This window comes from Nomascus leucogenys, chromosome 22a (genome assembly GCF_006542625.1).
Source record: "Nomascus leucogenys isolate Asia chromosome 22a, Asia_NLE_v1, whole genome shotgun sequence".
Taxonomy (NCBI): Eukaryota; Metazoa; Chordata; class Mammalia; order Primates; family Hylobatidae; genus Nomascus; species Nomascus leucogenys.
Genome location: NC_044402.1, coordinates 6,383,061 through 6,407,527, shown reverse-complemented (window position 1 = coordinate 6,407,527; position 24,467 = coordinate 6,383,061). Strand labels below are relative to the sequence as shown.

General features: G+C 44.0%; 2 protein-coding genes across 6 annotated transcripts in view; one reads left to right on the top strand and one right to left on the bottom strand.

The window, feature by feature from the left end:
* The window catches only part of SETD3 (SET domain containing 3, actin histidine methyltransferase), an 85,264-nt gene extending 64,153 nt beyond the window's left edge, over positions 1-21,111 (bottom strand). For 4 of the 5 annotated variants that reach the window (XR_004028029.1, XR_004028030.1, XM_030804060.1 and 1 more), the window contains exons 1-4: positions 20,894-21,111; positions 5,798-5,908; positions 3,595-3,687; positions 1,270-1,418 (exon numbers count right to left, since the gene is read on the bottom strand). Coding sequence is in view for 3 of the 5 variants with exons in the window: in XM_030804060.1 (XP_030659920.1) it covers positions 1,270-1,418; positions 3,595-3,687; positions 5,798-5,900 (345 nt within the window). In the remaining 2 variants the exon portion in view is untranslated. Of the gene's footprint in view, positions 1-1,269; positions 1,419-3,594; positions 3,688-5,797; positions 5,909-18,891; positions 20,403-20,893 lie in introns of those variants that run through there. The other variant, XM_030804061.1, reaches the window with a different exon arrangement.
* Positions 21,112-21,509: 398 nt separating this feature from the next.
* The window catches only part of CCNK (cyclin K), a 30,233-nt gene continuing 27,275 nt past the window's right edge, over positions 21,510-24,467 (top strand). The window contains exon 1 of the mRNA XM_030804054.1: positions 21,510-21,651. The gene's annotated coding sequence lies outside the window, so the exon portion shown is untranslated. The remainder of the gene's footprint in view (positions 21,652-24,467) is intronic.

The following is a 24,467-nucleotide window of genomic DNA, read 5'->3' as shown; positions in this document are numbered from 1 at the left end:
AGAAATAAATGTCTGTTGTTTAAGACCTCCTCCCCAACCCTCACCTCCCCACAAAAGCACATAGTGAGGAAAGTCCACAGCTCGGATCTTCTGGGCAGCATCCACACAAATACTGCCTTGAATTTGGCACAAGGGAAGAATATGTGGCATCCTGCTTTCACCAATGTCAACTATTAAGTTATTTGTATGTGTCTTGTCCCTTGCTATATAGATTATAAGCATCATGAAGGAAGAGACTGGTTTTTTTGGAAGCAAGATACTACCATTCACACAGCAGACATTTAACAGGTATCTAATATACCAGCATGTGATTTATCAATCTATCAATGAAAGTTTAACTACAACTTAGCCAAAAATGTTGCTGGAGGTTTGAGGGGGCCCAAATAACACCCTTTCCTCCACCCAAGTTCTGAAGCAACTGAGAGAGAGATAGAATACAACAGATGGTCACCCAAAATATCACCTACTGAATCCCAGAATTAGACAGACTCCCCCACCTAGTTACAGGCAGAGCTGGATCCCCACCGCCCTCCCCACGTGTGGCCTGCCCCTGCAAAGCTTCCAGGGCAGAGAGCAGAGTGGAATGAATGCATACAGGCAATCAGCTCCCATCGAGAAAAAGGCCAAGTCCAGTTCCTTCTCCCAAACTCGGCCAACAGATGAAGGAGTGCCTCCTCTTAGAAGAGACATGAGTGAGGGGTGAGAGACCAGGCATGGCCAGTGACTGCTGCTCCCTTCATGTGGAAAGAAGAACCACGAACCAAGAGGGGAGAAAAAGCTCTTCTCCCTTAGCAGGTGGCTGTTTCTCTCTTCTCTCCCTATTGTCACTGGTATTGCCATTTCAGTGAGCTCCTAGTACCACCTTCAGCCTCATAGTCATCCATTTCAGACACTAGTAGGCATACCCACACCGCCAGTCCTCCACCCACTCACCTCCAGTAAGTTACAAAATCCAAACCATGAGTCTACCTCCTTATCTTTAGGTAAATCTCAAAATCCTGTGAGGCATGTTCTATGGTCTCCTAACAGAGGCTCAGAAATGTGAACTGACTTGCCCCAGTCACTGATTAGCAACTTGGCTCCCCAGGAGGATAAGGTGGGAGGAGCTGCTTAGAACATGAGCCCAAGGTCCTTCTAGGCTGCCTATCTGCCCACAGGCTCAGAACTAGAACTCCCCCACCACACGTCTACCTCTTCACCCTGCACCCGCTACAGCACACCACAGTTCAAACACATAGACCCCTTGAGACCAACATTTTATAAACTCACCTTGATATCTCTTGTTGCTCTCAAACCAAAGCCCTCTTCTTTGAAGTTAACCATTTCAAAACCCTCGACAGAAGCCCCATTTTCAGAGGCCCATTTCATTAGATCGGGAAAGTAATCTTCTCTTTTTCCATCAAAAGTAACGGACAGACCTATATTAATCCACGTTTTAGAAAACAAGAGCTACTTTTAGGACACATATCATTCACACGTCTCTCAGAAAATAAAAACAGGCCATAACTAACACTGGAAATAGTATTAACACGCCAATCTTGAAACCAAAACTAATCACCAGATGGTCACAGTACATACCTTAACTGGTGACAGGGAAGAAGCATTAAAATCCTAAACTCCCTGTCAGTTACAGTGAAATATATACTGACACTAGGTAATATAAATATTGACTATTAGGTACTATTAGGTAATATGATGGCAAAGGGGAGAGAGCTTCTATTACCATTACTATGATTTATAGAGCAGTTTTCTCCTTAGAAGTCAAACATGCCATCTCTCATATTCACGTTTGCTTTAACAAAATTTCCATTAAAACAGAAATGACTAGCTCACATATGTGCACAAGGAGACATGGGAAAGGATGAGCCCCACAGCCCTGATTCTAAGAACACAAAACGGTAGAGCTGTAAGCCAGAAGGCTGTAAGGCAATTTAAATGAGCTAGAGCTATGCGTATCAACGTAAGTATAACACTAAATGTGCCACGGTGGTTTTTTAAAAATCACATAATATGACACCATTTATGTAAATTTTTCAAATATCAATTACAACCATATATTTCTATGGGCTTATTTATGAAGTAGAAAACATTCACAGTGAAGATGAACATCCTGCAAGGAGGGAGGGAATGGAAGGGGATGAAAATGTGATGCTTTGGCTGTATCTGTGATGTTTTATTTCTTAAAAACAAATACAAAAACAAAACCAAGGGCTGAGGAAGGGAAAGGAAAGCTGACCAGTGGGTGAGAATAAAAGAAAGGACAATGTGAATACAACTTTGACATGTGCTCAGCTGGGGTAGCAGATTCTTGGGCATCTGTTATATTAATTTCTGAACTTTTCAGCATGTCCTATATAGTCAAAAAGATGAAAAGACATGCATAGAAAAAAACATTCTGTTTGGATGAATAAAAGGAGAGGAACAGGAACTTTACTACGAGGAAGCTAGGTGTGGCACACAGCTCAGACGCCTGTGGCCATCTTACCACAGCATAATTAACAGTCAACCTGATATGTGAAGAGGGCATGCTGGATATGCGAAGATACCTGCTAAATGGCGAAAATGACCAGAATGAGGAATATTCGAAGACGGAACTTACTATTCACTCCCTGAGAACTGGCAAATGCTCTACCCTCAGTGTCAGGTGTAGTAAACAGTATCTACGCAGAAAAGAAACTAAGACGCTACCCACTTGGTGACAAAGGATTAGCACAGACTCCTATTTAGTGCAAATAAACCCATTATGAAGGAACCTGTTTGAAAACACCCATTATGAACTCACCATTTTGGAGTCTGAGACCACCTAAACTGAAGACTACATGTTTAGAGATGTGCATGGAAGAGCAATAAAACCACTACTTCAAGACAGCAAATAAAAAACAAACCCTCTCCTGAGGCCCTTCATGACCATAAGAAAGGGAGTCTCAGAAGACAGCCCCACATTCCAAAGCATGCTCCTTAGATGTTTTCTGCTTCTACCTTCCATGCGGTCCTGCATAATAATCTTTACTTTTTGTGCTTTACAGAACAAAAACAGTAGGTATACTGAACGAGCTTTTTCAAACTCACACTTAGCCCCACGCCAGCCTGGATGAGAATCATTACAATGGCGACTGCATACGTCCTGTAAAAACACAGCTTAAGGAATATGACCACACCTCTTATTTAACTGAGATGTGTGTGAGTTCATCATAAACCTTGCTAATGCATTAACCAATCAGTATTTATTTGTGTTAACCGTATACACTATATGCACTGTCCTGAAAGTCAAAAGGAAATAACAGTATAAAAACCAGATTTAAATAAATACTTTATAAAATGTAAATAAATAAAATTGTGCCATTTTAGCACCCAGATACAAACATTTTATTCCCCTAAAGCTCAACATTCTCACCCTTTCCGAAGCAGGTAACAGCATCTCAGAAAGGGGAGAAATCCCGCTAACTGCCCTCTCTCCCAGTCTGCAAGCCCCACTACAAGACCTTTCAGAGTGACACCAATGATGCTGAGACCTTTACGACTCGTCAACCCTCTGACCTAATCAAGTTTCTACATGACATTATTAAAATACAGTTATCATTCTAGCAATTTTACCTTTTTGCTTTTTCCGTATTTTCTCAACTAGAGTCCGGATCTGCACATACTCTTCCCACTCTTTTCCTGGGCCAGGCGCCGGACTGCTGCATTCTGTAACATAAGAGGCATGGTACTGTAACACTTCTCTCTTTCAACTTAACCTACTAGTCTGCAGAAGAAAGAGGATTTGGACTTTGTTGTCGCTGTTCTGGGGTTGGTTTATTTTTAAAGACAGACATATGATAGCCATGATAATGAATGTGAGAAGTACAAGGCAGGTACACTTCTCAAAGCAGACAAACCCTGGGGAATCATAAAAACATCCCCTACTTAACATATCCAAGAGAGAGCACTGAATGAGCACCTAGCTCACATCCACCTTATTCTTAGTTAACTCTTTTTAGAATATACTTACTAACAGGAAAATCTATGATAAAAAGCTAAGCTAAAATGCAAACTATCCCCCCAAAACTCTTCTATATGGCAAAAAGAAGTTAATAGTAAAAGTCAACCTTTCTTTTTAGTTAAACCCCATAACACTGATTCCCTAAGGGAACCAGTTAAATTGGACATAAGGACAATTAGTCGACAAACATTTCACATCCATGCGTATGGCACTATATTCAGCAGTCTGGGGGAGTTGCAAAATGAGATGGCAGAGTCACTGCTAAAAAAGAAGCTAAGATTCCACTGTGGGGCCAGAACCAAAAGACCAACACTCGAGGCTGAGGTGTGAGTTTGAAAGGCTGCACACTGGGCACCCCGCCTATTGGCAGCTCTTTCTTTTCACACAACTGCATTGGTTGAGACAGCCCCTTCCCACGCTCCTGCTTAACCTCTGGGGCCCCTTTGCTCTCTATTAAAAGAGTATATGTGGCAAATAACTAACAATAACTAGATACACGCTGAGTCTTAACTATGAAGGGTAGCCAGTCTTACTTCATTCTCCAACAATAAGCACTCACTGAGGCCTGGAACAGGCCTCAGAGATGAAGCAGCAGTGAGCCTGTCCTCAAGCTGCCGGAGGCAGGGGAGCTCGGCGAGGAATGGTCAGGACAGCCACACTCCACCGGCCCACAGGGTCCAGGGGAGCACTCGAGAGGGACCTGACTCCAACTTGGCTGCAGCCTGCTTTCTGTCTCAAAGGGAAAGCTGCATTTTTACTTGAGGTTTAGCCTGCCACATAATCTAAACATGGACAAAGGGCAACGGAGTGACCACAGCTACGGCCAAGGCACTAACTGCACCAATTCAAATTCATAATTTTAAAAAGTTACCAAATTACAATAACTTGCTAAAACAAGTAGAGGCACGTAATAGATACTTCATTTCCTTAAACCAAGAACTCTCAAACTACAGCATGTAAAAATCAGATACATAGCCGGGTGCAGTGGCTCACGCCTGTAATCCCAGCACTTTTGATAGGCAGAGGTGGGAGGATCTCTTGAGCCCAAGAGTTCAAGACCTGCCTGGGCAACATGGCAAAACCTCATCTCTACAAAAAAATTAGCTGGGCGTGGTGACACAGGCCTATAGTCCCAGCTACTCAGGAGAATGAAGTGGGAAAATCACTTGAGCCCAGGAGGTCAAGGCTGCAGTGAGTCGTCATAATGCCATGGCACTCCAGCCTGGGCGAGAGAGCGGGACCCTGTCTAAAAAAGAAAAAAAAATCAGAAGCACTGTTAATTGAATCACCAAAAAGAAAGGCGAGCCATTCCAGTGACGGGCAGAGCTCTGAAGGCCGGGTCTCCGAGAGGCATGCTGGACTCCCCTGGGCTAACAGCCCATGAAGTACCTTCACACACCACATCTCACAAGGCCCTTGGCTCATTCCCTGAGACAGTTATTATCTATGTTTACCAAGAACACTGAGTTTCGGAAGGGTTCAGTAATCTGCCGAGGGGCACACTGTGAAAAAGCAGTAGAGCTTCTTCTCGCCCACGGGTCCTCAGGGAAGACCATGTTCCAGGTGACTGTGCCATGGAAGCTCACAATTACTTCACCCAAGCCTTGTTAACAGCCACACAGTTCCGACGGGCGTTTCCATCGTCACAGGTGAGGACTGCAAGCCTGAGAACCTCTGTGACTCGCCCAGGCCCACAGCTAATAAGCTTGGACCTGAATATCAGCTCGTTTGATGCACACGTCCCCATTCCGGTGACAAAGAAGAAAAAGGCACAGCCACCACATCAAGGCAGGGAGAGCCCAGAGGAGGACTTACTCTGCAGCAGCTCACTGGTCAGGTTCAAGATTTCCTTCGGTGACACAGTTGCTGTAGCACCAGTGCCGGATTTCTGAGTTTTTACTCGACTCTTCTTACCCATTTTTCTGACTACAGAGAAGAGAAAGAAAAGAGAAGAAAATTACATTACCAAAGAACAAAATAAAGTAATAAAACATGTCCAACACACAGCAGTGTCTTAGTCTTCAGGGGCTAAGATTTTACCTTACATATGCCATATCCTGAAGTTTTCTTCCAGAAAAAGAAATGTGTAGTATTAGTATTTAGAGGTTTTCAAATGGGAAAAAAAAAATCTGCTTTGTAGTCTCTGGAAGAAAAGTTTGTTCTTTTTCACCTACAAAAACTATAGTAGAGCAAATTTTACTCTAGATTTTTTTTTTAATTACACAGATTTCACTGTGCATACTAACATATTCCAGGATACCAGAGAGATAAAACCCATGCATACATCATACACATATGGGCATAAAGACCTATATATTCTCTCCCCACTTTGCTTTAAAATAATCATTTCCCATTAACCATAACTGTATTATAAGCAACTGATTACACTCTCTGGACAAATGCTGAAGACGTTTTAGAGCTGGAAGACACTCTGGCGAGCTAGTCTAACTCCTGCATTTTGTTCCATGGGAAATCCCAAGCGCCTTGCCTGGGATTTCACAGGAAGCTGACGGCAGACCCGGGACTTGAACAAGGTCTCCCATCGCATTCCAGTGTACCACACACGGGTCCTCTGTCTGTGGGCACGTGAGAAATGATGAGCATATTTTCACACGCAGATGAGACCACGTGGTATCGGACACACCATGGTGTCCTGGGTAAAGACCCTATGAGATAATGCTTGCTTGCGAGTGCTTTTAACAATAGGTCTCAAAGAAAGTAAGGGACATGGATGTGTGAAGAACGGGTGGAGCAATTCAAAGACAGGGACAGGACTAGAATCGTGAGGGAAGCACGGTGAGGAAGGGAACCTGGCTGGAGAGGGGGGTCTCTAGGGAAGCCTAGCGAGGCAGCCACTCAAGACAGGGTGACAGTCACTGCCAGAGGAGTCTGGCTTTGATTCTCCAGAGACAAGGGGCTAAGATGATGACCCAGGAAGATGGAGAAAGTGTCCAGCCAAGAAGCTGGTAGGGCGATCCATAAGCTAATGAATAACAAACCACCACGAGGACGGCCTCCAGAAGCCCCAGTCAGTTACACTTTATCTCAAGTGAGAATCAAAAAGCAGACTTTGGTCCATTTGTTTTTTACAAAAAGTAACTATCACCATGTGAAGAACTATGCTAGGGCAAAGGTTTAAAACATATTCTCCCACTATACAGATGATCACTGACTCTCTTGTAACTGAGTCCATGCAAATATGGTCATGTGCTAAAATAGTAGGACATCACATTATTTAACAGGCTAACATGTGTATCTTCTCTTATGTATCTAACGTATAAAGAATAATGTGTAACACATTAATCTAATAAGTCTTCTAAAAATCAGTGTAAAATACACAGTGTCAGTCATCCTGGAATAAAAGGAAACTGGTAAAAATACGTAAAACTTTTGCAGCAATAAAAGGAATTTTTTTCCATGATCAAAAGCAGAAAATTTAAGTGAGGGGAGGGCAGGATGACAGACAGCTTAAGCACCTTTTCCTATGCTTAAGAACTGTCTTCTTAGAAGAGAAAAAAAGCTCCCCATGGTTCTGGCTCACAGCCAAGAGCAAGGGCACAGCCTGGACACACCACCTCCACCCTTCTGGGCATTTCAGGCCTCCCACATCTGCGGACGGCATCTCTGTAGGACCATCGAACTTAACCTGAAAATAACTAAAACCACCAAGGAGTTTGGTAATAAGGACGTTAATCACACTTCCAAATATAGCGGGTCTGCTGGCTTGGCAGGAGGAGACACAGAAGCATCCTGTCAGCAGTGGCTTAGCTGGCCTCTCCCTTCAGCCTTGCCTGAAAGACCTTCTGCTGTGGGAACCTGTAAACGAGCAAGAACGTCACTCTGATGAGGAGCTCTAAGACCCTTTCCTTTCTCCTAACAGTAAGTGAGCCTGGGAGAGGGCTGTTCTGCACCGGCTCTCACGGGGTGCCCACCAACAGCTACAAAACAGGCTCTATTCGCTCTGCCTGCAGCCCCTCACCTCCCCCAAAGTCTTCCCTCAGCGATCCAACCAACTCCAGTTGCTCATTGATGTAACAGCAGCTGTGCCCTGGAGCTCAGTATTTACCCTCTGCCAGGTGCTGGACTAAGACAGAGCTCTTCATTTGATCTTCCTCGCACTTTAAGCAGTAGATACCATCCTCATCTTTCAGATGACATTCTCAGAAAGGTTAAGTCCCTTCTCTTCGTCCAAGGTCATGCATCAGGTAAGAGGTACAGCTAGAATCTGAACCCAGAGCCATTACCACACTGCCTCTGTTTAAATATAGATTTAAAAAAAAAAAAAAAAGTGCATGGCAGCAGGGGGTCTTCCAGATCAAACACCATGGGATATGGCCCCACACCCCTCCACACCCCTGCCAGCAGCCACTCAGCCCACACCTGGGCAGCTCCAGCCACTTCCTCCTGCACCTCCTGAACGAGTCCTCGTGGTTAGACCCTAACATTAGTCTCGTACATCTCTCTGCCCAAGCCTGTCCCTGCTGCTTAAATCTACCCGAAGCTGCCACCACCCTAAATAGTAGGAAATCACATTATTTAACAGGCTAACATTGCTATCTTCTCTTATGTATCTAATGTATTAAGAATAATGTGTAACACGTTAATCTAATAAGCCTTCTAAAAACCAGTGTAAAATATACAGTGTCAGTCACCCTGGAATAAAAGGAAACCAGCAAAAATATGTAAAACACTCTCCCAGCAACACCAACGGCTCCCAGTCCCTCTACAGACGTCATCATGTGCCTCCTATCTCTGCCTCCCCGTTTACCCCTTGACTGTAATATTTTAGTCACTTATTCACAAACTCTTGGTTTTCTCTAAAAATGCTGTCCAGGAACCCCTTAAAGTCTACCTAGTCCCCCTAGTCACAATCTTCTCTTCTCTGCACTTCCGCAATTCCTTGTATGTTCTCCCATTATTGCTGGGCCCCACTGTACTAAAAGACTTGCTCACATACCAGCATCCCTTCAGATAACAGGCTCCTTGAGGACATACGGCCCACCCAGGCCTCAACACATGGCAGGCGCTACACAGAGGATGCCACCCTGAGCTCCCAGGGAAAAGCATCTGCACAGGTCTTAGGTCAGGTTACAATCTCCATTTCTGAAGCTTCCACCCAGGTTTCCATCCCCTTGGAACAGACAGGAAATGTCTAATTCCTGCTCCACGTGACAAACCTTTAAAAATATGGTTACGATGATTTGAAAACAAAATACATTCCGTTGACAGTAATTCTACAGTCGAGTACTTATAACTCCAATTGTTCCCAAGATTTCTTTTTTAAGCCAGAAAACTGCTGGCTTTTAGAAATGAGTAATAGGTGTATAGATACAGCAGAGGTGTAACTTCAAAACACACCAGTACATTAGCCCCTGGGAGGGCAGATATGCTAGAATGCAATCTTCAAAAGTCCTGTTGGGTGATGTTTATGCAGTCACTGAAGCCACTCCTAGGTAAGACCCTCATCTGCAGCTCTTTCAATCCCTTCGTGATTCATTTCCCTGCCTACAAGTCCTCCCCCACCACAATGTCAACAGTCAGCCTTAATAAATTGAGGTATAAAATACAAACTGCATAGGCTGGGCGTAGTGGCTCATGCCTATAATCCTAGCACTTTGGGAGGCCAAGGCAGGTGGATTGCTTGATCCCAGGAGTTCGAGACCAGCCTGGAAAACATGGCGAAACCTTGTCTCTACAAAACAATATAAAAATTAGCTGGGCATGGTGGCACAAGCCTGTAGTCCCCAGATACTCAGGAGGCTCAGGTGGGAGGATCCCTTCAGCCCAGGAGGCAGAGGCTGCAATGAGCTGTGATTTTACTGCACTCCAGCCTGGGCGACAGAGGGAGACCCTGACTAAAAAAAAAAGAAACCTACAAACCGCATAGCGCACGAATTCATGGACTCATCCCCATACACGCAAGGCCCCACGCTTGCAGAAGGTAGCAAACACACCAGTCCTTGCCAGCAGTCCTGATGAACCCTTTTGCAACCAGTCCTTCCCCCAGTAGCCCACATTTCAACTCCTATTACCATCGATTAGTTCTGCCTATTCTTAAACTTCATATAAGTGGAATTCTACACTGTGTAGGTTTCTTTCGCTCACACATCTTTCCACAGCTCACAGGATAATGCGTAACCTCCCTAGCAAGGTCTTCAAGGGCTGAACTGCCTCACCCCATTTTACATGTCCAGCTTCATCCTACCTTTACACAACACAGCTCCAGGGGACTACTCATGTTCCTCCCTTTTTCTGGAATGCAGCTACCCCACTGCCTGTCCCCTCGTCTTCTCCTGGCAACATTTTTCACATACTTCGAGGCTCTACCAAAATGTCCCCTGTGGCGTTAAGGGAAACTCTAGACTCTTCCAAGCAACCCTCACGCCCAACAAAGTCAGTAAGAAAGGGTCAAACTCAAGTTTATTACAGATGCTAAAGAGTTGGCTTATATTGGGATTCTGTCTTTTGGCAACTTCTTTGGGCTGTTTCTCTCCCGTGGGGATACAGGCTGTAAGGCAGAAAAAGTGGCTAGCCCAGGTTAGGCAGAAAGAATCTTAATTAAGGAAGGGGGAAGGGGGGCTACCTATCCTTCTTCCAGTACGTGTATCTCCCTAGGGCACAGGATCCTAGACCCAAGCCATCTCCTCAATCTGTTCCCCCCAAAAACAAGTTTCCAGGGCTCTTCCAATAAGCCTCCCCATCAGCTGGGTCTACCCTGTCCGAAGGCTCTCCTCAGTCCCCTGTACCCTGAATCCCAGGCAGTCGGGCGTGAACTTAAGTCACGGAAGGCAAGTGTTTCTCAGTACCAGTTCTGTAACCTACCTACTATGAACTTGGAACCATCACTGTCTCTAAGATTCCTTTGTCTCTGGGGTCAGTATGGTTTGGCACTAATTCTAGTATTTGTGGGACACCCCTAACTCAAAGCACCTTGAAGGCAGATGCCCTATATGTACTTCGTTCAGCCCTAAACATCAGGTTTTCCTGTGAGTTTGCCAGCTCCCCACATCCCACCTTCCCTCAGCCCCTTGGCCTGGCTGTCATTCCCTGACATACACACTCTTCGCTCTGTTACTTCAGCCAAAATGCCCTGACCCCTTGGTGAGTATGTCAGGGTCCTCCACCTAAAATTTACCTGGCTAAAACCCCACCTCACTAACAAGGTCTCCTCACCACACTTCCACAGCACAGTCCCTGAACCTCTGTGACCTCACCCACTGCAGTCTAAACTTCTACCCACTGTCTTGTGGCAGAAAAAAACCCAAAGCTTCCATCTCTGTATTACCCATAGAGTCTAATATAGTGTCACAGACACATAAAAGGTCAAAATTTGTTGAGTAAAAGAAAATCTTTGGATAGTATATTTGAATATATTGGTGTTACCAATTTTCACATTGCTCCCAACAGTGATTAAACAGTAGTCAAAATGAAACATTTACTGAATATTTAATTCTACTAATGAACTATGATAACTCTTAAAAGTAAAAATATAAATTTATATAGAGAGATGTAGATAATTAGAGATAGACTGGCCATACCATGAAGGACAGGGGTTAGGGTTAAGCTTATGTAACATCACACTTAAAAAACGGTTCTGTGGGGGCACAGTGGCACATGCCTATCATCCCAGGTGCTCAGGAGGCTGAGGTGGGAGGCTCTCTTGAGCCCAGGAGTTAGAGGCTGCAGCGAGCTATGATCACACCTGTGAATAGCCATTGGGCTGGAGCCTGGGCAACATAGCAGAATCCTGTCTCAAAAAAAATTTTTTTAAAGATGTTCTGTTTTCAAAGTCCAGTTTTAGATAGAAAAGCTTTAGGACATTACATTTAATAAGAGAGACTCTGAAAAACACACCGGAATTTTTAAAGCATTATTGGTCTTTAGAAAGCAATAAAGCAGGAATTAGTCTGTTTCTGATAGAAAAGGAAAGCTTACGGCCCAAGCACAGGGAAAAGCTCCATGGGCACTTGTGACCAAGGACACGAGCATCCGCCCATGACCTCCCTGCATCCCCACCATAGCCCACAGAGGCCAGCAGTGACCACAGCCAGTTGTCAGGAGGCTTAGAGAGGGCTGTGACTTGGCCAAGAGACCACAGCTGCCAAGCAGCAGACCCACTGAAATCCTGCATTAGCTCCAGCATATATAGGTGAACTCTAAGTATAGGCAAGCTTGATTAAACTAAGCTGCACAACGTCTCTGTGCCTATAGTATGTTCGCTGTTGCAGAAGACAACAAAATTGGACAAAACCAGGCCTGCAGTTCCCAAGGATGAGGCTGGGAAACCAAGAATCACACTCAAAATAAAGCAGCATGGATAATTCCTAAAACACATAAGTAACTAAACATAGAAGGGCAAGAAATAAAGTACAATTCAAGAAGGATGACTAAATTTTAAGATTCAGTGTGAGAAGGTGTTAGTATCCAGTATGGGTGGTTTCCTAAATTCACCCCATATTGCCTTCTTTTAGTGATCAAAAAAGATTCATGCCATGTAAGTTCCCCAACCTTATGGATTTAAATAACTACCCTTTTCATTTATGATTCAAAAGTCTGTTATATACAGTGAATAATTTTCATGATCATTTCAGCTGAATTTGGGGCTACATTACAAGTTTAAACAAATGAAACAGTCAAATAGGTATTCTGAACATCCTTCACGCTCTTCATGAAAAAATATATTAAACATTCATCAAGTTCCCACAAAGACCAAATGTTCATTTTCAATATTTATTTCCAATATTTATATTAGGAAAATATAAATGCATACTAAATTAATTATATGTGTATACACATACACACTCAAGTTAAATTACAAATATTAGCCAAAAGGTACAATGCTAAATCAAAAATTTTTTTCCACAAAGTTTAGACTGAAATCAGGTATAATTTACAAATACTTACTGAATTATCTTAAAGAAAACAGGAAAATAGGACCAAAAAATGATTTAAATAATATTTAAGACAAAAGAAAATATGAAGAGTAGCAATACAGGATTGATACATGAATTATACAATTATAGTTAGTCATTCAGAGGAAGGGGTATCTATAAAAAGGAACAGCTAAGCCAAGAGTTTCACACATATCTACATTTCTTCACCATAAAGATATTTTTAAAATCTACAGAATCTTCAAACTTTGGCCCTTTAAAACACCATATACCACTTACAAGTCCACCAACAACCTCCCCATCTAACAGACAAGACAGGCTTTAGAAGACAGAGAAATGAATGACATACTCAATTATTATTTAAAGTGCTGACTAATATACAGGGGCATCTGTAATCAACCACCACCTCTGCCAATCAAGCGATTCTTCTCCATCTAATCTGAATCGTGGAATAAATGGGTCAGGAGAAACAAGAAAGCACATTTAGTGACCTTGGCTAATGCGGGGAGTGGGAGTGGAGGTGGGGTAAGGGGTGCTAAATACCTAACCCATTTTTACAAAGTATAGTTCACACATAATGAACTGATTTGGATGTAATTCACTTGCATTTTTTTTCAAACACTCTAAATGGAAAGGATATTTATTTGTGTATTTCTTGAGTTCCCTCGAAAATGCTGCTTTCAACTAAACAGAACTAGAATAAACATTTTTGATTACACTTATCTGGCAATTTATCCAGGAAACCTTAGCTTAAGCACAGCATCTGTTTTTCAATGTATCCTGCGTTGACCCAACTTCACAGCTGGGTTGACTAAGGGAGAGAATGGTCCCAAGGATGGCTTCCTCCACCTCAGGCTCTCAAGCTGTAAAGCACACTCAAGAGAGTGTGAAGGCCTAATCTTCATGTAGGAAGAATAGGAAATACTCTTTTCTCACTCTTACTAAAATACTTTGCCGGCCATCAGGATCAGATTACCACATTCAGAATTAAATACACAAATTACAGGATGATGAGTTAGGAAAATGGAAGACATTCCCAAACTGAAAAGTATTTAATTGTGCAATGTTTTCTTTCCTACAGATACTGATAAAGTGCCATGGTATGGTGTTAGTTGAAACTTATACATACCAGAAACGTGTTCTGGCTTTGCACAGTAGCAGGGCCTAGTAGCAGCGCCATGCCATACCAAGTCATAGCAGTTTACATGACTAACCGGCACCTATCATTCCAATCTTCTAATTAAAAGAGGAACTGGGCCAGGGGCAGTCGCTCACACCTGCAATCCCAGCACTTTGGGAGGCCAAGGTGGGTGGATCATTTGAGGTCAGGAGTTCAAGACCAGCTTGGCCAACATGATGAGACCCCCACCATCTCTACTAAAAATACAAAAATTAGCCTGGTATGGTGGTGCAGGCCTGTAATCCCAGCTACTTAGGAGGCTGATGTAGGAGAAATGTTTAAACCCAGGAGGTGGAGATTGCAGTGAGCCGAGATCCAGCCACTGTACTCCAGCCTGGGCGACAGAGTGAGACTCTGTCTCATAAATAAATAAATAAATAAATAAATAAATAAATAAATAAAAGAACTGATGTGCCACAATTCAAAAGCACCAAGAAGTCAAGGCAAGCAGGCAGGGAAGAAGGTGGAATTAATTTCAACTCAGTAACTACTTAAGTACCAGGATGTATACAGATCTATAAATTGCATGCAAATAAAATTTTAATTTGATCAAAATTTAATCTTGATACGGAACAATTTGGGCTGTCCCATATGAGTATTATAACTTGAGATTTTAAAAATACAGTTGTTGGCCAGGCACAGTGGCTCATGCCTGTAATCCCAGCATTTTGGGAGGCCAAGGCGGGCGGATCGCCTGAGGTCAGGAGTTCAAGACCAGCCTGGCCAACACAGTGAAACCCTGTCTCTACTAAAAATAGTCCCAGTTACTTGGGAAGCTGAGGTACAAGAATCAGTTGAACCCAGGAGGCAAAGGTTGCAGTGAGCCAAGATCATGCCATTGCACTCCAGCCTGGGCCACAGAGCAAGACTTTGTCTCAAAAATAAATAAGTAAATAAATAAGCACAGTTGTTGCTTTTCACAATTTTTTTTTGCTATTTTTCCACTAACACAATAATTTTAGAAATAACTAAACATTTCTGACTGACTTTTCATTACATAGTAGGTTTTAGTTTTAAACTGCCATTGAATGAAGTTGCAAATAAATTAACATGAGGTTCCTATTTTATGGAAGTTACCAAAAAAACCTTTCGTAAAGCAAAAAATCAATGGGTATCATGAATAATCATTTCCTATTATATCTTTCTAAAATAAAAAAGACAATGTTATGTGTGAAGAAACAGCTGTAATCCGTCAAGAAATTACCTTCAAACCACCCACATTCCTTAACATAAGGATTCTGGATTCTAAAACCAAGGAGCAACAGGATTAGAGGAGACCTCTGTGGTTATGCATAGTAGTTCTCAATCCCACACGTGTTTAAGATCATGGCGCTGGATGTCATGGAGCAGTCACGATCAGTACTTCACCTGATCCAAGTCTGAGAAGGATATAAGACAGGCAGGACAGAGAGAGCATGTTATTCCTGATTAACAAACACACAGCCTAAGGCGGATTGCCAGTAAGTGAAAAAGGCAGATCCAAAGCTTCTGCCTTTAGGCAGCCAGCAGAGCTGCACGTTCACTTCCAAGGCAATCTCCTGCTTTGTGAGCCCCTCCAGTACGATACTGCAGAGAAGTTCACCATCCTCTCTGACCTGTCAGCTTTTGTGTCTCCCTAAAGTTTTGTCTTCTCCAGGCTTAATGTGCCCCTCATTACTACATATTTCTCAAAAGTGAGCAAAACCAATTAAGCATATTATACTTCAATGAACTGTTTTTTTTAAAGTCAACAAAACCCTTCAGGATGTGCTCTGAGATGGACTATCCACCTTCCTGGAACTCAAAGAAATTTGACTAATATTTCTAAGACTGCCCTAGCTTTTCTATGAGCCCAGTGAATTCATTCCCTCGTTCCTGCACATTTCCTGAGAATCTAATCTCAAACACAAAGATGATGCAACATGGTCCCATAGCCTTTAGGACAAGACAGTAATCAACTAAACCTTTCGTGATCTTCAACAAGATAGGTGTGCTATATTAAACAACTGAGTTTTTGAACCTAAATGCAACTATTCATGCTGTCATGTTCTTTATTTCAGGATCATCCTTGCCATGTCCTGTGTCCATGGCAGTTCTCCAATATGATCGTCCCCATCACAATCACGTCATTTGGGCATTTATTATATGATCAGGAATTGAGGTAAGCATTTTACACAATATAAGATAGGTTTTAACAAGCCCTCTTCACAGATGAGAAAGCTGACGCTTACAGAGACTGATTAATTTATGCAAAATGATAGACTCAGTTTGTGTCAGAGCCTCAGCAGCACACCTCAATGACAAATCTTACTGATACTCAATAATATTTCATGAGTTTGGCTCAAAACCAACCCATTTATGAGAGCGCCAAAGGTTCACTGTTATCCCTAATATTCAAAATAATACTATTCCCTTGCGCTGATAAAACATACGCATGTAAAGGTTTTATTTTTTGGCCTTTTAAAAGTATAGTTATTTTGCTGGCTTTGTCCAAATACATAGGAGGAGCTGCAGGCTAAATTTGGGACACGGGCAAAACTTCCAGAAGAGCTTCCATCCAATCCACCACATCTCACAGTGATCTCTGCAACGCCACACTTTTGTTGCGGGGAAAAACGCAGAACCATGAGATGACCATGACATGCAGCAAAGCTAAATTATTACAAACGACAAATCAAAAATGTTATTAGACACTAGTAAATATTTTATGGTAAAAGCAGCTTTAATAAGTATTTGTCAACACTAATCTTTACTTCCTCTCAAATACGTGTAATGGAAAACTGCTGATATTGAAAAGGCACGTCTATTTTCTGAGACTGAACATTGTAAACCATTTAGTCGGAAGAATTTCTTAGACCTGTTATGTCCTAATGAATTGTATTCTTAAAAAATGGAACGTGAAACTCAGGATCATAGATAGTGATAAACCTAAGATAAGTGCATATTTTATTAAGAGTTCTAGGTATCATATATTTTTGTCAATTAAAAATTAAAAATAAAAAGTTCTGTGTAGACACTTCATTATCTACATTCTCTAGACAATTTTTTTTGTCCTTCTAAAAAACAGTGGAAATATTTCTTCCTGCTCTGTCCCTCTGCCCTCCCCTACTTCCCCATCCCAGTACTGAGGTTAGGCTTGTAAAAGGCTAAGAATTCACTTTGGCTTAGTAATCAGTAGATCCCTTTCAAAATCTTAACTTCGAAGATAGATGTGTCTTCCATTGTCAACCAAGACTGTTTGGACTTACTAGTTCATTTCTACTTGGAAAGTACTTGATGTAAGAAAAAAAAGAATTGCAAAGTCTTAACTTTGGTATTTGAATTTTATAATCATTTGAATCAGTTTTCTTCCATTCAAATTTATCTCAGTCGAAAATGTTCAATATCTGTGTTTTTATCTCGTTTTTACGGTCTGTTTATATCCAGAACTTAGAGGAGACTCCCAAGTGGAAACGGGGTCAACACAGCTAATCTCTGACTTGAGTTAAAAAACAAGACTTCTTAATCTTGCAAATGCTAATTTTTTTTCAAAAGACTATTAAGCCCAGTACGGTGGGCTTAATTTTTTTTCAAAAGCCAAGTCTCAGCCCAGTGCGGTGGCTCACGCCTGTAATCCCAGCACTTTGGGAGGCTGAGGTGGGCGGATCACCTCAGGTCGGGAGTTCCAGACCAGCCTGACCAACATGGACAAACCCCGTCTCTACTAAAAATACAAAATTAGCCAGGCGTGGTGGCGCATGCCTGTAATCCCAACTGCTTAGGAGGCTGAGGCAAGAGAATGAACCCAGGAAGCAGAGGTTGCGGTGAGCCGAGATCATGACATTGCACTCCAGCCTGGGCAACAAGAGCGAAACTCCATCTCAAAAAAAAAAAAAAAAAAAAAAGCCAAGTCTCAACTTCTTTGTAATAGGAAAATATATTATATATATTAATATTTTGATAGAAATTTTTTACCTTTAGAGTAAATATTATGTAAATTAATTCTATTTGCATATCAAATTAGTTAACCTCTCCAATTTATGAATAGAAAAATGAGAAGATAAAAGGAAATCCAATGACAGAAATCCATTGTAAAGAAAACAAAAGTGAAAACTGTAGAAAATTGTAAAAGCAAGACTCTTTAAGTCTAATACTTTTGACTGGTTAAATATGACCCAGAACAAACTGTTACCCAGATAAACACTTCTATGACTATAGCAGGAGAGAAAAGATGCACGGCTAATCAAAAGATTTTTCACTGATAAAAGGGCCCAAAAATAAGGGTAGGTAATTGAGAAAGCAAATATTATAACTGGCCACAATCAACATCCAAAGTAACATAAGAATAAAGATAAGTTCACTGTTCTGTTAAAAACATTTAATGCCATAGCAATAAATGACTCCTAGTTCTTTCTCTTCGGGGGAACAAAGTCACCACTCCATTCCCAGGACTTCGGTCCAAGGGAAAGAAACATACTTGAAACTCTTCCTCTCCACCCCCAACAGAAGCACCAGGCACAGCAGCCAGGGAACAGGCAAACCAGTCTCTAAAGATAAATAACCTCTCAGAGAAGGATATTCATCCAACTACACATAAGAAAGATACAGTATTATTAGTTACAGTTCTAAACCCTACTTCGGATTCGTGATAAGAAAAAAGACTCTATGTAATTCAAACATTTAAGAAACCTGGTACGCCTCAAACTACACTGACATCTAGTCACAAAGAATTCAGAGTAACCCTGACTTAGAGGTAGGATTTTTGCTCATATTTTTACTACAACTCTACACAGCACAAACTATGCACCTGGTTTTCATTTAATTCAATGATTGTCTACTAAATATTCACTCCAAGCAAGCCTCTGTCGCTGATGTCATACTTTCCCCGGTGCCGTCATCCTGTCATTCTCCTCCAGGCAGGAGAGTACTGCGTTTCAAGGAGGCTGTTGTGACCGTTTATCAGAGCTCTCAAAACAAAAACAGTTGTCCAGTGGTTGAGCTTTAAATAGGAAAAGTATCTGAGTACGACCTCCATATTTTTGTCATCATCCAGTGGCTTGTAAAGCAAAAGCTTAATTATCATTTAAAATGTGGCCTAAATGTCCACAGCACGGAAGAGCAGCGCAGCAGCCATCACTTTCTTACTGATAGTCACTGTGCTCTTACGAGAAGCTTTCGCTATTACCGTACATACAGACATAAGATGTTTTAATCTTCAAATCCAACACCACTCCAATTCCAGGAAAAAAAGCACTGAGATGTTAGCACACCGGAGAAGCAACCATTTTACTCCTTCAGACTACAGTTCCATTTCAGATATTAACTTACAATCATTTGGAAGGCAGACAGGAAAGGGGTAGCAGAAGGCTAAAATCCAAGGTTGTCTGGGGTCCCAATAAAGAGGTTCTGTAGCTGTTTGAGAACTTGGCTTTGCAAACTACTTTCTGAGGCCGGAGAAAAACTCCTCCGTAAACTGTTGGAATTTCACCAAAGTATCAATCACAGCAGCCCTTGGGACTAATCCGGTACTGCTGGACTTTCACGCATGGTAGCCCGTATAAACACAGTATATACAGCAAGGTTCAAGCAAGTCTTGGCAAATTTTAACAGTGGAGAGGAAGACTGCTTTTATTTTGCTATATTCTTGGGTTAAATGTATTCACTTAAAATACTAAACACTTCTCCGAGATTATTACTGGTTAGTTCAGTTTTGAAATACTGACAAGGTCATTTCAAGAAGAAAAACGGGAGAGGGAGACGTATATTTTACATAAGACAAAATTCACACTTTTCAGTATCCGGTTCTGAGTTTTGACAAACGCCATGTATAGTGTCCTCATCAGCACCACGATCAGGCTACGAAGAGAGGGGTAACTCTTCGAAGATTCTTAAAAGCAAAATTAATTTGTCAGTATACTTTAAAAGTATTTTTGCTTTTGAAACATCACTTTATTTATTTAGAAAAGCAAAATAAGACGGTCCGAGTGGTCCTAACCCGCGAATGCCTTTGCAACACTGAAATGCCCTCCTTCCAACACTGGCCCGGCAGGGGTGAGCCCCGCAGCCAGGGGCGCGTGTCACTGTCAGCTCCTTTTCCCGAGTGGAGACGGGGAGAAGGCAAGAGTTGCATCGCCGGGCTGGAGCCACGAGGAGGAAGAGTTTAACGCCAGAATGACAAACTCTAAAGCACCGAATGCCTCTCCCTAGCAGGGCACTGCGCGTGTGGAGCACGGCCAGGGGAGCGTGGGAAGAAAGACGACCTATTTCCTACGTCCGTCTTCCTAACTGGACGGCGCGGGAGGAGGCGGGGGCTGGTCCCCGGGCACCCTGGTGGGCACCGAGAACTCGCAGAGAGGAACATAAAACCGCACAGCCTTCCCCGAGCAGCGGGGTGACGGGAGGAAGGAAATGGGAGCGCGACCCGGCCGCGCGCAGAGCCGAGCCGACCAGCGCGAGGGGCCTGGGCCCCACCCGAGAGCAGGCGCGAGGGCCGGGGACAGGGGGGCAAGCTCGGGGAGAGCGCTGCCTGCACCTGGCACCACCTCGAGACCGGGTGGCGCGGGGCCCCGGAGCGTGGGCGTCCAAGGGGACCGGGCAGCGGCGAGCGCGCGCCTCCCGCCCCGCAGGGAGCCGGGACAGAGGCCGACCGGCGCCCTCCGACCCCGCCGGGCAATCCCCGCCCCGGACCCCGAGCGCACACCTGCCCCTTCAAGCCCCGGGGCCAGAGCGGCCGGCGGGGACCCTGGCGGGGACGCGGGCCGGACTTCGGCCGAGGGGCGCTGGCCAGGGCGAGGGACGGCCTCGCAGAGCTCGGAGACGCGGCGCGAGTTTCCCCCGCAGACCGCGGGCCGCGCGCGCGCAGAGACCGCCGCCAGCACTCACCTGCCCGCTTCCCCTAGCGCAGCGGGAACGACGCACTCCGGCCCGGACCCCGCCGTCCGCCTCAACCAACCTCCAGGCGGTGGCGGCGGTGGCGGCGGCGGCGGCGGCCGGACGGGAGGGGAGGGACGGCAGCCTGAGACGGCCCCGCGGCCGCGGCCCAACCCTTCTCCTACCGCCCTGGACCCCGCCCCCGGGCCGCCGCCGCCGCCGCCGCTCATTGGCCCACGCCTCGGACGCATGGGCGCGGCCCCGCCCCGCCACCCAGCCGGCGTTCCGTTCGGGGTCTTCCCCAGCCAGTGGGCTGGCAGCTCCCGGGGGCAAGAGCGGCCGGCTCAGCCGCCGCCAACCCCGATGTCGCAACTGGCTGCGTTCGCCCCCGCCAGAGCTTTGATTGGGCAAATCTCGACCCGGGCCCCGCCTACGCGCCCAAGTTCCGTTAGCAGGTTCGGTTGCTCCAGAAGGCCTTTTCGCCCCGAGGGGCGGGACCGACGGGATGGGCCCTGTGGCTGGCTCCTCCCCCTGCACGCAGCAGCCACTGACCCGCGGGGCGGGCGGGAAGGAGCGCGGCCGCTCGTTCCTCTTTTGAGAGCTCTGCTTTCTTCGCATTGGTTGACAGGCATCCTACTATCTCCGCCCCTCCGGTCGCTTGGTTTCGTCTCAGGACGCAGCGTGATGACGTAGTTCCCCGACATTCTACATGCAAGATGGCCGCAGTCGGCAAGGAGAGACGTCGCTGAGGGGCTCACCTGAAGCGAGGGGTGAGTGACCCACCGACTGAGGGCAGCGCCGCCCACCTGCCGCGTATCTGGAGGTCGGAGTAGGTTATGGCCAACCGCCGCCATCCACTGGCGGAGTCTCTCTTTCCGGATTTTGCCTCCCTCCGCTAACCTCCGGTACACATTGAACTTTGCGGGCGGCCCGGGGCTGTGGGGCGGGCGTGTAGAGAGGGTCTGAGGCGCCGGGGCGGGGCAGGGAGGCCGGGCTCACCCTAGAACTGGTAGCGGCCCTCGCACTGGGGGGCAGTCAGAGTTCGGGGACTTTCTAGGGTTTGGGCAAAAGGGGCAGCGGTGTTAACCGCGCACAGTCTCATAGCCACAGACTCTTCATATCTCCCCGATTATTACGCGGCGTATTAGTCCCAACCTTGGCTAGGCCTGAGACTTTTTGGAGGTTGTTCCATGTGTAGGGTACTCCGACTTTGGAGTTTTGAAGAGCCACGTAACGAGGGTGCGACTAAGAATGAGGAAAAGGCACTTCCGCGATTAGATTTCGTTCTTGCCGAGACATCGTCTTTACGGACCCGCTCCTGGTGGTTGATTTGGTTTGTTACGAGAGAAATTGTTCTTTAGAAAATTGGAGCGTAAGTCTAGAGGTTATGTGACAGCTCCTAAACGATTGTCTGCCCAAGATAGGCTCGGTAATGCTCCCTAAATTTAGATTGCCAGTTAAACGGAGCTTTCGCTAAGTCATCTGAGGTTAGGAACTATTTCTGAGAGCATTTCTTAAGGGTGGTCTTCTGTGTTTATAAGAGAAACTTGGTGATGTTTGTGTATCTCGATCTAAATCGCTGTTTACAGATATCTAGCACAATGCCTTTCAATTGTAGGTGCCCGCTAAAGGTTTGTATGAGTGATGTTGCTAGAATGAAAGCGAGGAGCTTTCAGTGCCTAGAACACTGCCTGACGTTTAATAAGCCCTCTGTATTGCTGAATGAAAGAATGGATGGATGATGGTAGTGGTAGTAGTATTGATAGACATTTGGATTAAAGTTGTGCCCTTAGGATGCTTACCTGTTAAATAATCTTGACTATGAATGTAATAATTACCCAAGATTGTCTTATTCAGAGTGACTACCGCTGGTGTCTTTTAGGGTTTTTTTCCCTCTTTTATCTCATTTCGATTATATTGCAATGCATTATTCAAGCATATTAGTTGATTTCTGGGCAAATCCTGTTTAAATTTGTTCCATTTTGAAAATGTAGTTTGCACCAACAAGCAATAAAAACTATTCGAGTTGTTAATGAGGTTCTTAAATTTTAAATGCTGTTTCTAAAATTGAATGTCATAAAGAAAAATTGGTCATAGCTGTGGCCTATAAAATGGGCTAGTTCATTTCAGGACATTATATTTGAAAGCAGTGACTGCTATCTGAAAGGGAGGACAGTGTTTTCTGCTTGTTTTCTTTAAAATTGGATAAGGACAAAAAAATCTAGAGGAATTAAATTCACTCTCAGGAGATTACAGAGTGATCATATTTTTAAGCTCAGGTAAATTGTATACCAGAGTATTTGCAGATGACTTTATAAAATCATTATTCATAGATTTTGAAAAATCCTAAAACTGCAGTTAATGATAGAAGACTAGAATCTGGTAAATGTCTCGGTTTTCACACAGAACCATTCGATGGCTCTTGGCTGCTAGGAACCTATTAATAATCTGTTAGAATCTTGTTGGAAGAGTCAACAAGTTTATGAGTACTTGGGAAAGGCGAGTTGATTCCCTCAAGCCAGCAGAGCTTCAATAAGAAAAGGCCAGGTGAGGCCAGAGGTGGTGGCTCACGCTTATAATACCAGTACTGTGGGAGGCCAAAGCTGGAGGATCACTCAAGCTCAGGAGTTCAATACCATCCTGGGCAACATAGTGAGACCTCATCACTACAAAAAAAATCAAAAAATTAGCCAGATGTGGAGGTGCATGCCTGTAGTAGCTACTTGGGAGACCGAAGCAGGAGGATCACTTGAGTCTGAGAGATCAAGGCTGCAGTGAGCCGTGATCGCGTGACTGCGCTCCAGCCTGGGCGACAGAGCAAGACCCTGTCTCAAGAAAAAGCCAGGTGACACAAATCATATTTCCTTTTGTTACAGTTTGCTAGACTGGTGGTGATAGGGGATTGCTGGACATAAGTTCATTTAAGTTTATTTAGGACACAGTCTTCCAACAAGACTCTAATACTGTGTCTAGACTCAAGAGTTAAATGTGCATTGGATAAGGTGTGGTTAGATGGATTTATATCCATGCAAATTACCAAACCCGAAATGTTGATTAATGAGTTGATGTAAGCCTGGGGAGATGTCTTTGGAGATATGCTACAGGATTCTGGTCTTGCCCTTACTCTGATTAACACTTTTTTAATACCAACTTAAGTATATAAGCAGCATGATTCTCAAGTTAATAAATGCACTCAAACCATGTAGTGATAATTAGCACATTAGATGACACTCGGAAATCAAAGATTTCTTAAAGGCTGAAATATAATAATAGGCCAGAACTGGCCAGATATACATTTACTAGGTGAGATTGTCTCAAAAAAAAAATTAAAAATAAATAAATTTACTTGGTGTGATTACATTTACAAAACCTCAGTTTTCCTGGCTTGACAAAAGTGGTTCTAGGATGTAATGTTCCACTTACAGAAGAAAAGCAGTGTCTAGATTGAGGGAAGGCAGTATCTTGGTATAAAGTAAGACTAGTTGTGACTGCTGCTTGCTAGCTGTGAATTAGTCAGGTTGTTTCGTGTCTCTGGCTCCATTTTCTCAGTGATAAATTGTGAGGATAAGAAAACTAGCTTTACAGA